We start from the raw sequence: 13,717 nt of genomic DNA on the forward strand, positions 1-13,717 counted from the left end.
TAGAGAAGCTGATGGCAAGTGAGATTCCAGAATACCACGGAAGGCTCCACCCCCTGCATCACAATTCACGCTTGTTCTTCTCTGACAAGTCATCAAATATCTGCAGATGCCTCTGGTGAGCCTCTGACCCTGGATGTTTTGCCACCTAGAAGGCTGTTTTTACATTTCATTTGCGCAGTGGAGTCCGAATTTGCTTCTTCTGCCCCTGCAGTAACCTGTTCACATTTGTAATTTTCAAAACTTTCTAAAACTCACTAGAGAACAGATTTAGTGTTCTTGAAATGTTTACGAATTTCGCGCGCACGTATCCAAAGCAACTTATAGTGCAGATATACATTTAATTTTATACCTATGTCTGTTCCTTGGGGATTGAACCCTTAACCTCTGTGTTGCAAGCGCCACGCGCTACTTAATGAGCTACATCATTGTTCGTCTGATATGGATGGTTTGCAAGAGAGGAAAAGCAGAGAATTGTATACTAAAACTAGAGCCCTATAGGGAGCCCAAGAGATGACGTGGTTTTGTAAGCGATGCAGTGGTTCCCTCGACCGAAAGCCTATGTATTTTTCCCATTGACTTTTGGAAGATCGCAAAAAACAAAGTTCTGTGATTAACAAAGGTTTAGGACGTTGTCTTTCAAGATTTTCAAATGAACACAACATTTGTTACTTTTGAAGCCGAAATACAATCAGCAGAAGTAAAAGACTAACACGATGCTTTTAACAGACTACACTTAAGTTCACTAGATATCAACGTCACCACCACCAAGCCTCCGACAACTCTTTCAAACTTTATTAAAAATGTGTTCTCTTGTAATTGATTACACCGTGAATGAATCTGCTTCACGTTTTAAAGAGTACATATTATGAGATCATGTAAATTACATTTCATTCAGTGTGTAATGTTGCCCTGTGTGAATGTAAGCAGTATGCCAGGTTGTAAGTAAGGTAAGAAAACTGCCTATTATATCAAATAATAGTGCTTTACACCTTGTATGTGCGTAAACGTGTTGTTGGATACTACATAAACCAAAATAGGACTAGTCAAGGAATATTTACTCATTAAGAGATTTGACCATATATTGGATTATTTGTGAGCTTTATAAGTGCGATAACGTGCGACCTAACGCCAAAGGAAGTAGTCGCTTTTAGCAACTTGTTAGCAACCACCATTTTTAAGACACAATAAGGCTTTGAAAAATCATAAAAGGGGTTATAATTGATGTTTATTATGTCCATTTTACAAGGTTTTGTTTACGACAGACCTTATTTCGGACGATTTATCAAAAGCCCATTAAAAAAACTTGCGATGCGATGTAACCAGAAGTCTTAAAATGTTAACTCCCTTCCGGGGTTTGCACCTCTGCGCTCTATATGGAAGGGCCTTGTTTTCCTGGAACAGTTTTACAGATGTAGTTTGATATTGTAGATTGCAGATGTAGATTTTTTCTCAAACAATCTTTGTAAAATTGTTTTGCTAAGTAATTTTTAATTTAAACGTTTCCAGAAAATGTGATCTGTAATGCCCAGTAGTTCAAATCAAACACCGCCTGTAATAAAGATCTTTTTCCCGTCTTAATCTGTGTTTAAAATCACACACGTAGGGTGATAAGAATTGTAACTCGAACACAGAAAACTAGTCCCTTCAGAATAGAGTTGAAGACTAATACTATTGATTCGAAAGCATTTGTATAAAATCTCCCTTTGCTCTTTGTTAGATATGTTCATTTTCTTGCCTAAATAATTTTTTTCGATTCTCAATGTCGCTAACGCTAACACACACGTCTCCCACCACCCCTGCTGCGGCTGTCATTTCTCTGAGGGAACGTCCGGCAGTGAGATGCTGAACCTGATCACGTTTCAAAAGAAATGCGAGGAATGCGTTCTGCCCGGCGACCATTTTCAGACCCTGTTTATGCAGGAATGTTATTTTTACAATTTTCGCTCTCCCCTCCTCCTCTCCTCTACTGCACATCCTTCTAAATACAGACGGGCCGGAGGACCGAGAGCTGGTGTAAACAAAAAATAAGCAAACTTTGGATCTGGTTGACGGACAGGATGAGACAGTGGGGTCTATTGAAAAGTGCGGCTGTGATCTGTAAACAAAAGGGCAGACAGGACAATGACTGTTGTTTTAAGGGTTGCTGACGAAGCCTAACTTAGAGATTGCTTTGTTGCTGACTGTGTATGAAAGGGAACAAGAATGAAGTTGTTGAAGATAGAGGGAGAGAGAATAGTTTGTTTGTCATTGAAAGGAAATCAAAACATTATTAGATTTGAGATTTATGGGTTTGGACTAGAGATGTGGAAAATAATCGTTTTCACAATGCGGCAGTAAAACGATTCTGCATCGATGCATATAATGAATTAATTGATTCTTAAAAATGTAAATAGAATATAACACCACACATTGTTGTTACTGTTAATCCTAAAGTACTTTAAAATATGAATAAAAATGGCCTTTGACCTTCGGAAGTAAACGGCACATACGTCAGGTGTGCGTATATACACATAGGAGACATGGCGGAGGGTGAGCAGCACTAGCCGTTTTAGAAGCTGACATTTGGTCACACTTCCGATTTTACGAAGACGAGAAAAACAAATTTCTTGATTGTCCTATAGTTTTTATAATATGAAAGATTTTTTTGTTGATTATACTCATTCAGAGTAGAAAGAAGCTGCCCGATCTTTTTTTTGAGTGAGAACATATAATTCAGTGTCAGTTAATGCCTTTTTTTGCCACAGTTTTTACTAAAACTGAAATGTCATGTTCGTCCAGTTAATGCAATAAGTTGCGCTGTATTACTAGTTTTCTTTTCAGTAAGCAAGCAGCCTGTTATGTTAATTTATATTTGAGATATCTCTCAGTGAATTAGAGTTAAAGCTGCTACGTAATTTTATGTTCATTATTTTGAAACCTTTTGATAGTATATTTACTTGCACTATAAAGGGGTTTTGTGTTTACAAACTGTTACAGACAAGTTATAATGTAATTTGACAATTTGAGTTTCTTTGGAAATAATCAGTTTTATTGTTTAACTTATAAAGTTAAATGCATAATTAAGTGGAGAGAGTTTATGATTAAAGGCACTAGTTTTAAACGGGTCCTATGGCACGAATACGTGTTTTTAATGTGTCTTTGGTGTCTTATAAGTTGCCCATAAATATATTAGACACATAAAATTGCATAATTTTAAGTGTCGGAACAAAAGATGCATTTTATCTAAAAGCGAATGCTCACCCAGACGTGCTTGAAACGACTTGTACAACCACACCCCCACAAAACTAAGTCAGTTCATCGTATGATTTGAATAAGACCGCCCAAATGTATACGCAAGTAAGGTGGGCCTACCTGTCAGTACAATTGCTTTAGCCCGATGTTCCAAATATGGTAAGAGGCATTAAATTTCCGTCACAGCCTTGCAGTATTCGACCAACCACTACTCACTAGTTCACTGGCCAATCATAGCACACCTCGCTTTTCAGAGCGATGAACTTTGTAAAAAATCTGCGTGTTTCAGAGGGGCGGGGCAAAGAGGAGATACAAACCTGGACGGTATTTGAAAAATACAGCATTTTTTAACCTTAAATAGTGTATACACCGTGCATTAAAACAAACAATAATATTTGTTTAAGCTGTGTCATATGACCTATTTATAAGTTAAAGTCAATATTCAAATTGCCTTTAGAATTAGACATTTTAGACACAGCTAAAAAATTTCGAATTGTAAATAAAATTATTTTAGTCTTTTTTTCATTTAGCAGCAGGTTATTGATTCAAAATGTATATTAATTTATACATTAGCCCAGCAATGTGGCAAAAGTGGATTTTAACTAGTCTAACCATATATACATGACAATAATGTAATACATTTTAAGTTTAAGTAGCACATACACAGTGCTGTAGTCTTCTATTGTTGTTTTGGTGATATTCAAGCATACCTGTAGACTATACATGTTTTCATCAATTCACATTTTTGAGGTTTACACAGAAACAAGAATGGTATTGTTTCCAAAATCTAAAGTTTTCATGCCGTTTTCGTATAAATGAACATCCAAAATGCATAATAAGTTTTCCATTCTTAGTTAAAACGTTGTTGTATAAACATACCCATTAATAAAATGAGGTCATAAAATGCATTTATTGTAATAAAATTATATAAATAAGCTTGTTGTTTAAAGTTCAAATTTTAGATACCAAGGATCTGGCAATACAAAGATACTGTTGTATGTTTTATGTTGTGACCCGTTTCTCATTTCTCATATTTTGTCTTTTTTACTTGCATTTGACTGGAGGGCTTTGAAGAACTATCTTTTCAGCTCAGTGTGTTTAAAACAAAAAAACGAACGTGTCGTGATCTAATGTTACAGTACGTTTTGTCTTCATCTGAATGCTGATCAGTACCATTTCCTCCAAATGTTTTCCTTCAAAATAATCTTGGTGATATTATCAGTACAATACTGTACATTGAAACCTCATTTTATTTCATTTAACTATAGCTTGTCACACTGCAGGACATTGTTGTTGCTCCTTGACATATTGTGTCTGCTTGTTTGTATGGTATTGAGAAATTTCTGGAAGTGTCAAAGACTAAAAGACTGACATGGTAAAGTGAAACTGACACTAAATGTTGATCTAAAAGAAAAAATGAGAGAAAGGATGCAGTAGGTTAAAGGGAAAAAGAGACAGAGAGTGAGGAAGAGAGAGTGAGTTGGCATGGTGCCGATTGGCAGGATGCCTCATGCTCCGTGTCACCAGCAGGACTCCCTGCCAGAAGGGGTTTCCCCTGACTCACCTCAACATTTCACACACACACACGCACGCACGCACGCATGCACGCACGCACACACACACACACACACACACCATTCACAGTTACATTTGCATCAACAGGAACCTACAATGTAAAGCAATTTGGGTCAGCTGTAAATATTTTTTACACACTGAATAGAGCTTTATCTTTAACCTCTTATCTGTGTCCAACAAACGTCTGAAAACCTGTTCATGTGCATTTATATGGAAACAACGTCTTAGTTATGTTTGATTCATAGAAGGAGAATCCCCAAAATCAGGTTGTTATCTCTCTCTGTTGTCTTGTACCACACACATGCCCCTTCATGTTTTTTCGCTTGTAGCTTTTCTCATTGTTTGGGCACAAATTAAAGCAAAGAGGAAACCAGTTTCAGTTGGGTTTAGTTTGAGAAGCTTGTTAATTTTATAATAAGTCTTTTTTTATGTTGGTAAGAGGTGACCGTGTTTTGGCAAGATTCTTTAGAAAGAATTATTGAAATGTTAATGCGACAGCAAGATTGAGACTTCTGTGCACTAAATGGTCAGTAGTTATAACAACTGGAATAATTTCACTGGTGTTAGTTTTTTTTGTGTTACTTTTATTGTGTTCTTAATTATGAAACGGAAAGTTTGAGTGGAGGATGATGATAAGACATTCCCAGTCATACTAAGATATGTAATATAGTAACTGTAATACCGATAAAGAAAAGCACCTGGTTTACCAAATGACTTTGAACATCCCTACACCCATATAGAGGCTAAAGGTAACAATAGTGCTGTTTTGTGTCATGGAATTAATCTTCTATTGAAAGTTTTCTGACTTTAAAATACAATAACTGTAAGACTGTTAGAGAGAAAATAATGGTTTATTTTGGTTGGCTAGTTAGTCATAGGCAAACTAAGCACCAGTCATTTTTTAACTCTGAATGGTTTCGGTAAACAAATCACTCTCTGCTTTTTCCCCCTTTGGTCTCTCATCATTTCCACAATCTATTATATTTAGGTGACAAGGAAAGTGACCTAACATATTTAGATTCGTTATTTGAAATAAAAAAAGAAGAAAAATAAAATAGAATCAGGTTAAACTAAGTAGTTTATTTATCTTTAAAGTGGCGTGGTTGGTTTGGAAAGGTGCTAACTTTCGCCTGCTAGCACTGAAATTATAATCCCACCCTATATGCGATTCGCCGTCCAAAGCCACGCCTCTTCCAAACACATGAATGTATTTCGTAAAGCCACGTGACAAATTACAAACTAAATCCATTAAATTCTTCTCGAAGCATGTACATACCTGTCCGAAAGAAAGAGAGCAACCATGGTGTTGTCTTTCACACCCTTTGCCTGCCAGAGCTGTCTCCATTGTGTAAAAGCTGAACCCATGTTAATTCCAGTTTTCACTCTTTCCCGATCCAGACGTTTTTTCCTCACTGCTCTTTCAAAAAACGGACATTCGTTTTATAGATTTTTTTTTTTATTTTCGGCAGAAGTGTTTGATTGTTGCTGATTGTACATGAGCGTGCTGATGACGTACGATTTCTACGTGAACAGGGTGCACAGTGGTATGCAAAATACATTGGCTGAAAATGTACTCATGACCATTCACAGCGTTCGGCCAGAACGTTTTGATTGGCTGAAGGTTTTTTGGTCCTACGCCTTTCGCAGACGATATATAGTTATAAAAATATGATTTGACCACAATATTTCTTGTTTGCTATCAAGATCTAAAGAGATTTCCAACCAACATGACAATGAAAATGTCTCTAGACAAGATCACCCACCTTGCCTTTAAATCATTTGCAGATTTTTTGCCCCCCCCAAATTTTTTTACACTTTCTTTATAAACCATTATTACATATCTCAGGTCACTTTCTTTGTTTACAATGTGTTTGTGTTAACCACACAAAAATCTTTATGACATAATATACATGTTCGTAACATGCTCAGTCTATTGGGATGCCTTAGTGCAACCAGAACAACAATGGTGGCTTACAGAACTGTGTGTTTGTGCTACGCACCACTACAAACCAGTACAAACATTACCATTTTCTACTTTCCTTCCAACTGATGAAAAACAATTATACTGAATTGCATCCCCTTGGAATTATAGGTTCCTTCTGTAGGGCTGTCACTATGATGAAATTTGGCTGATGATTCATTGTCTAATAAAAAATAGCGATAAATTGTCTGTTTAAAGGCTTTGACATTTATTCCGATTGATTATAATTATTTTATTCAATGAATAAAATATAGAGACAGTAAGAAAGCGATTGAACCCTGAGCGATTGAATATAGTCAAACCCACGCACCAATCGAATCTGTGATGAGGTGAGCTGCCCTGCTCTAACGGTCAACCACAGCCGACTAAGTTTAGCTCCGTTCCCTGTCTTTTCGCCTGGGCTGGTGGATGTGTATAATGTGGAGGGGGGCGGGGTAGGTGCAGATTGCGGCCACATCCCGTGTTGTTAGCCGGAGCCAGGCCTGTGTAACTGTCATGGATTTGAGGGTTTGGCATGGCTCTCTGTGTCAGTGGAGAGGTGTGATAGTGGTAGGCTTCAAGGTGGTTGAGGCGTGGGAGGCTTACACTCTGTACGCTGCAAACGGACACTGTGAGAGGAAGTGAAACCCGCCCGTCACTCCAAACACGATCGGGGGGGTCAAAAGATTGCAAATCTGAAAGTTGAATGGCTGAGAACATAGGCCTACAAACAGTGCACTTGAAATAGGCTACTGTTGGGTCCGAAATAACTCTTACAAGGCGTTGCATTGTGGTTCCAGGTAGCCCTCAGGTTAAAAGTCGTCTTTGTTTGTGTTTAAGCTCCTGAACGCAAAGATAAGATACACACATACACACTCTCTTGATCCCCTGCAGGTCTCATATCTGGAATCTCCTGTTGCACTTGCCCCCCTTCCCCTGCCTGTCATCCCTGGTCAATGTGGCCAGTAAAGCATGACTAGTCACACTGTGGAGCCTGTGTAACCATCACTGACCAGAAGCTTCTCCCTCGCTTTCATTTTTCTCCTTCCTCCTTCTAATTCATTTCCGTCTCCAACTCCTCGTGCCATCTGTTGCTTTGCTTAACCAACACGCATTTGTAATCTCGCTCATCTCCTCTCACGTTCTATCATCTCTCTCCTCGCTCCAGCCCGGCTGTTGTCACTTTAGCTCAGTGCGGTGAACTCAGGGGCTATTTTTGGTAACTGAACTTCTTTTCCGGAACAGGTTGCCAGTGGTGTGCTTCTCTGTTTATAAAACCCTCACATGACACATGCTATGATAATCTGGACACTGGGTTCTGCAAGTGCATTTGCTGTTTACTCAAACGTTCTAGTAAAGTTACAGTGAGTTTTTTTAATGAGTTTAATGTGTGTTTGCTAATTAGCCTGGTGGTTTAAATGTCAGGCACGTAACAAACAAGGGTAACGTTTAAGCTGTGCGTGTGCGTGTTTAGTTTTATTCATAATATAAACTGACATGGTTTGTGTTTCAAATATGTTTTTCATGAGTTGCACAAGTCTTGTTATGCGATGATGAAAGTGAATAAATTCTGGTTTATGTTGGAAAGCCAAGAGAGGTTAGTTGAGCAGATTTGTTTGTAAATCCCTCCTACCTGGTGGAAGTTGAACATAGATGCACTTCTTAACCTTTTGATGAGCTCTCTGATTGGATAGTTGTTTTTTTACAACATTTTCATCTTTATATTGAATTCAATGACAAGGCAGTCATAACTTCAACTGTGTATAATATCATAGTGAGTTCTGATGTTCATTCTTGTTGCAGCTTTACTTTAAAGAGATGTGATTTTGTCCGCTTGAGTAATCGACTTTTTTTTAATATTGCTTGAGTATAAGTTGCAATACTATTTCTTGATAATTTTCATCTACATGACAACTAACTGTTATTAGAGTGTTAGTAGATGGTTAGGTTAAGATTAGCGTAAGGTATAGACGGTTAATCGGATGTACGAGCTGGCCCGAAGTTATCTATCGATCTGTGTTTGCTTATAATATAACAATTTATTTCGTATTGAATTAATATTAATTTATATAAATATTTTATTGTATGTTAATTGTATTAAATTACATTAAAACTACTCAACAGTAGATTCATTGCGGAGGTCTATCGGAAGTTAAGTTTGGTCCACATAATGTTTGTTTAAGTTGTTTCTGGTGAAACCGTCTATAAGGGAAGGGTTAGGAGAATAAGTTGACATGAAGTTGCAAAGTTTTTTGAGGGACAATCATAGTGAAGTGTTAGAGACACAGTCTACTAATACTTTACTGACTGGTAATGTACAAGAATTTAACAAATTACCTATAGTTTGTTAAATATTTGAAAGTGGACTTTTAAAATTAAGTATTACTGAATAAATCTAAAATAGTGGTGTCTATGGCCAGAATCTGCTAAGGCAAATTTTTTATAATAAATAAATAAATATTAATAAAGAATAGAATATAAAATATAACACAGGATAAAATAAAATAAGATGGTATATAAAATAAAATGGAATATAAAATAATAAAATAAAACATATGATAAAATATAAAATAAAATCAAATTAAATATGTTCAAATAAAATAATAAAATAAAAAATAAATCATTATTGTTAAAAAAACAACAAAAGACCATTTAGCAGCTGTTTAGCAGACAACAAGAGTCAAAAATATAAAAAGGTTAATAATAGTAATTATGTTTTGCACAAATGCTATTTTTAATTTTTTTAAATAAAAATTTAAATCAAATATGCAAATACAAACCATTTTAAAAATGTTTTGTATGGATGGGTTTATAGTAAATGTGCTGTGAATGTGACATATAAGGATTAGAATCAGGCACATTGTCTATATTTTCATGTGTCTGTGGCCTTGAATTAGCTCTTCTCTCACTTCCTACTTTAGGACAGAAGGGGTTAAACCTGCACACAGGAGGAATCATGGTGTACACTGTGACCTTTGACCTCCGGGCCAGAGGAATGTGAAAACCCTTTAATCTCAAAACAAAACATCAGACACAGTCGCACAGGCAATATGCATGGCCAGTTCCTCCTCCTGTGCAGCATTTAGCAGGATACTTTTTGTGGCCTTCTGAAGGCGTGTATAAACCCACCAGCTCCATCAACCGATCCGTCAGGCTGCCCTACACTGATATGAAAGTGCAGCATAGGTGAATTGTTGCAGATTTACATATAAAAAACAATGGCCACTTTTTGTTGCTCTTCTTTGCACACTTTAAGAATGAAATCTATGCAGAATTGTATACATAAGACCCTTGGTTCCTGTTACAGTCACATGGATTAGAATAGCATAAAGATGCTTTCAAATCCTCAGTTTCAGAGGTTTAGAACTACATGGCATAAATAAATGTTAACATTATAGGATATTATTATCTATTTACTTTGAAAGTTATTCAGAATGGAGTAAATGTGGTAAATGTGTAGAGGGGAAGTAGAGTTGTTTTCGGAGCGTTCGTATGGATACAGCACGTTAAACGCGGTGGTCGCCGGCGTGACGGATGGGATGTATGTGCTCATGTGGAATGTGTGCAGTGAACAAACATCACAATGGAGCAGGGCTCCCTGGAGTAGCTGAATGGTGTATTGTCACCCCCCTGCACCCACCCTGCTGCGTGACGACTGCGGTAGTACCGCACAGCTGTCACTTCCTCTTATTCACATACATATGGATAATCACGCACACACACAATTATACCACGCAGAATAGACCACGCATACTTAGAGCCCATTAACACCTGGTGTTAAGCTCAGAATTGAATGATTTGATCACAAAATACTGTTGTGAACAGGGTCTTAATAGTTTTGTGATCGGAGTATCTATTGTACTAAAATACCTAACAGCCTTAAAAAAAAAAAAAAAATTAAATATAATTATTATTAAACTTATGTAATTTAAATTACATTTATTGTTTATATACAAGAAGGCTCACTTGATCATTGTCAGTTGTATAAAAATAAAATAATAGAGTTTAAAATTTAAGAGTTAATTTTTACATTTTAAAATATACATTTATATTATATATAAATTATTATATTATATATATATATACTTTAAATCGTTATCATGATAACAAACAATATTTATATAATTAAGTATTATAATACGTAATAAAAAAAAAACTTTTTAGAAATCCATCTGTAATTTATAAATCAGTTCAGTTTTTTTAATTTTGTTTAAAATATTGTGATTCTACTACAGAATTTTGAAGTCAGTATCGTGCATTTTATGCTTAGTTCTAAAGCGGAGTATCAATTAAGAAACGTATTTAGTGGATGATGCATAAGGTGATGCAAAACTGCAAAACAAAGTGGGTTTACTGAACAACTAGTCACTCTTAATTTAGCCCTGTATAATAAGACTTTACTAAACACCAATTAGTAGGGGGCGTTTACATTGGACATGTTCTTGTGTTTAGGAACAGCTGTAAAGAGCACAGGAGAATGAAACAGAATGCAGGGGGCTATAGACATTTTTTTTTATTTTAAGGGGCTGTTCACACAGGATGCATTCTTGCATTGAATAACAAGTAGACACAGTGCAATCTGTGGACTTTTCACGCTTTGAAACAAATGCTGTTCACCACAGTCTTAAAAACACAATGCACTTTTCTGACAGGAAAGTGTGTGCAAAATGGCAAATGGCCACGTATCACAAGATTAACCAAGCATGGTATCTAGGTGTGAACTTTCCCAAACTATATGAGATGATGCAAATAAAGAGACAATAGAGAAATTATAAACCCTGATTAAAAAACGTAAAGGCAACTGTCAATATTGACTCATCTCATTTATTTTGCCTTAGAGTGAAGTAATGTGATACTTTTTTTCAAATTTAACATTTAATTATTTGCCATAACCAGAGGCAGCTTTGTGTCTTCTGTTTGTTTTAGGGTTACAAGAGCATTAAAGTGTTTCCCAACACTGAAGTGTATGTACACAAATGCATGACAGAACATGCAGGGACACATAATGCGCCTCATGATGCATTACAACAATAAGGAAAATGAAAGAAGGAACTTTCTTACTGTGATATAATCAGAAATGCATAATTTTCTTAAATATTCTCACACATGGGAAATGCCAACTACTGTCAATACTCAGTTTGTCAACAGTTTTGTACGTTACTGCCCTCTAGCTAGCGACAAAGTAAACGTGTTAGAGCAGTTATAGGATATACCCAGAGGTAATTATAGACTGTTGAAGTGAGTTCCCAATCACATAATGCTTCATTGTTAAGTCTGGCAAAGTTATTATTACTTTAAGTTATCAAATGTACCTTTCGAAGGAACAAAAACAAGAACAATCCAGATTTATGTAATTAAGTATTATAATAACTGAAGTGATAAGTAATAAATCAATGAATAATTGAATACAATTAAATGAAAAAATAATAAGTGTTTTTACATTGATTTATTATGTTCATTTTATATTTTAATAAAAATACTATTGTTCGATGTTACATGGCCCTCTGGAATTCTCGATTGTGATTGGCCAGTTGCGACATTTCAAGGTCTGATATTTCCAGATAGCCACCGCCTGAAACTAGTAGCTCAGCACATCTAACCAACTTATTTTATTTAAAACGTCAAAAATGATTTACGCATGTGTCTAATTAATAACATATATGAGATTAAATAAAAAAAATGTAATCAATGTCCAATATTTCGTTTCTAATTCTGTGTCAAATTTACTCATATGGCAAGTATAGCGGTGCTTTGTTTCAGGGTTTATTTTGCAATAACAACATGCTCTTTATTTAACTTTCATGTATCTTTCTGCGAGCTCACTCAATGGTTTATATATCTGTCTGTCTCATATAAAACTTAAAAACCAAAGCTTTTCAAACAGACAACTTTTACAAGCCATCTAAAAATTGGTCAAGTTAAATATGAATATTTAACTGTATATAATATAATACATAATAATGTATAAATATATAAGTTTCTCATATTTTTGACTACTTTAAATAAAAAGTCTGTCTGTTTTGTTCTGAAGGATGAAGACAATGATGAGCACTTTTGCCTCCTACTGGGCCGCAATTATGGCAGGTGGGACAGGATAAGAGCATAAAGGTAAAGGAAAAAGACAGACAAGCACTTACATTTCATTTGGGAGACACGTTTTCAGCACGTAAGAGGGTAAGCATTGTGTTCGGCTGTTTCCCTGTGTGAACCACAACAAAACCTCAAGCTTATCACAACCTTTAATAAGTGTGTAATATACGTTGTTATAATAATCTTAATTTTCATGTCACAGATTGCGGATGACCTACGAGCCTTCACCCCCTTAAACTCCGCCGCGATATCGAACGGGAGCCTAGAAGGCAGGGCAGCCACGGCCGCGTTTCAATGGCAACGCCTCCCTAGGGCTGCCATGGCAGCAGCCGCAGCCGATGCCCCACACCACATTGCCTCACTGACGCTGGAGGACAAGGATCGACGAACCGCCACCAAAGTGTTTGGAGGTCCCACTGCAGGGAGGACGGACAGAGAGTTAGAGACTGAGAGAGAGAGGGAAGGGAGAGGCAGTGGGAACGAGTGTTTGGTGTGCGGTACCCTCTTCACTTCGAAGGATAAGCTTCGACTTCACTCTTTCTGTCACACAGGAGAGAAACCTTTCCACTGTTCGCAGCCTCACTGTCTCAAGGCTTTCAGCTCCAAATATAAGCTCTTTAGGTAGGTCACACGTACCAGCTGCTGCTTCTCCACACGTAAAAGCACTTCTTACGTATAATGGCTGTATACATCAGCTGTAAATTAAGTAATGAACCATTTCATACTAATTCTACTAAGGTCCCCTATCACATCCCAGAGAAACACTTTTACAGGTTGTTCATTAAAGCAGCAATCAGTAACTTTAGACTCTTTATCGCCATCTCTGTTTGAGAATAATTTTACAGGTTACAGGTTGTGCTT

At 36.5% G+C, this 13,717-nt stretch overlaps 1 protein-coding gene across 2 annotated transcripts in view; it reads left to right on the forward strand.

The window, feature by feature from the left end:
- The window catches only part of plagl2 (pleiomorphic adenoma gene-like 2), a 35,304-nt gene that overhangs the window by 14,045 nt on the left and 7,542 nt on the right, over positions 1-13,717 (forward strand). The window contains exons 2-3 of one of the 2 annotated variants that reach the window (XM_056732705.1): positions 12,798-12,940; positions 13,059-13,477. In XM_056732705.1, the coding sequence (XP_056588683.1) occupies positions 13,176-13,477 (302 nt within the window). In that variant the 5' untranslated portion in view covers positions 12,798-12,940; positions 13,059-13,175. The remainder of the gene's footprint in view (positions 1-12,797; positions 12,941-13,058; positions 13,478-13,717) is intronic. The other variant, XM_056732706.1, reaches the window with a different exon arrangement.

Source organism: Triplophysa dalaica, chromosome 20 (assembly GCF_015846415.1).
Source record: "Triplophysa dalaica isolate WHDGS20190420 chromosome 20, ASM1584641v1, whole genome shotgun sequence".
In the NCBI taxonomy this organism is placed as follows: Eukaryota; Metazoa; Chordata; class Actinopteri; order Cypriniformes; family Nemacheilidae; genus Triplophysa; species Triplophysa dalaica.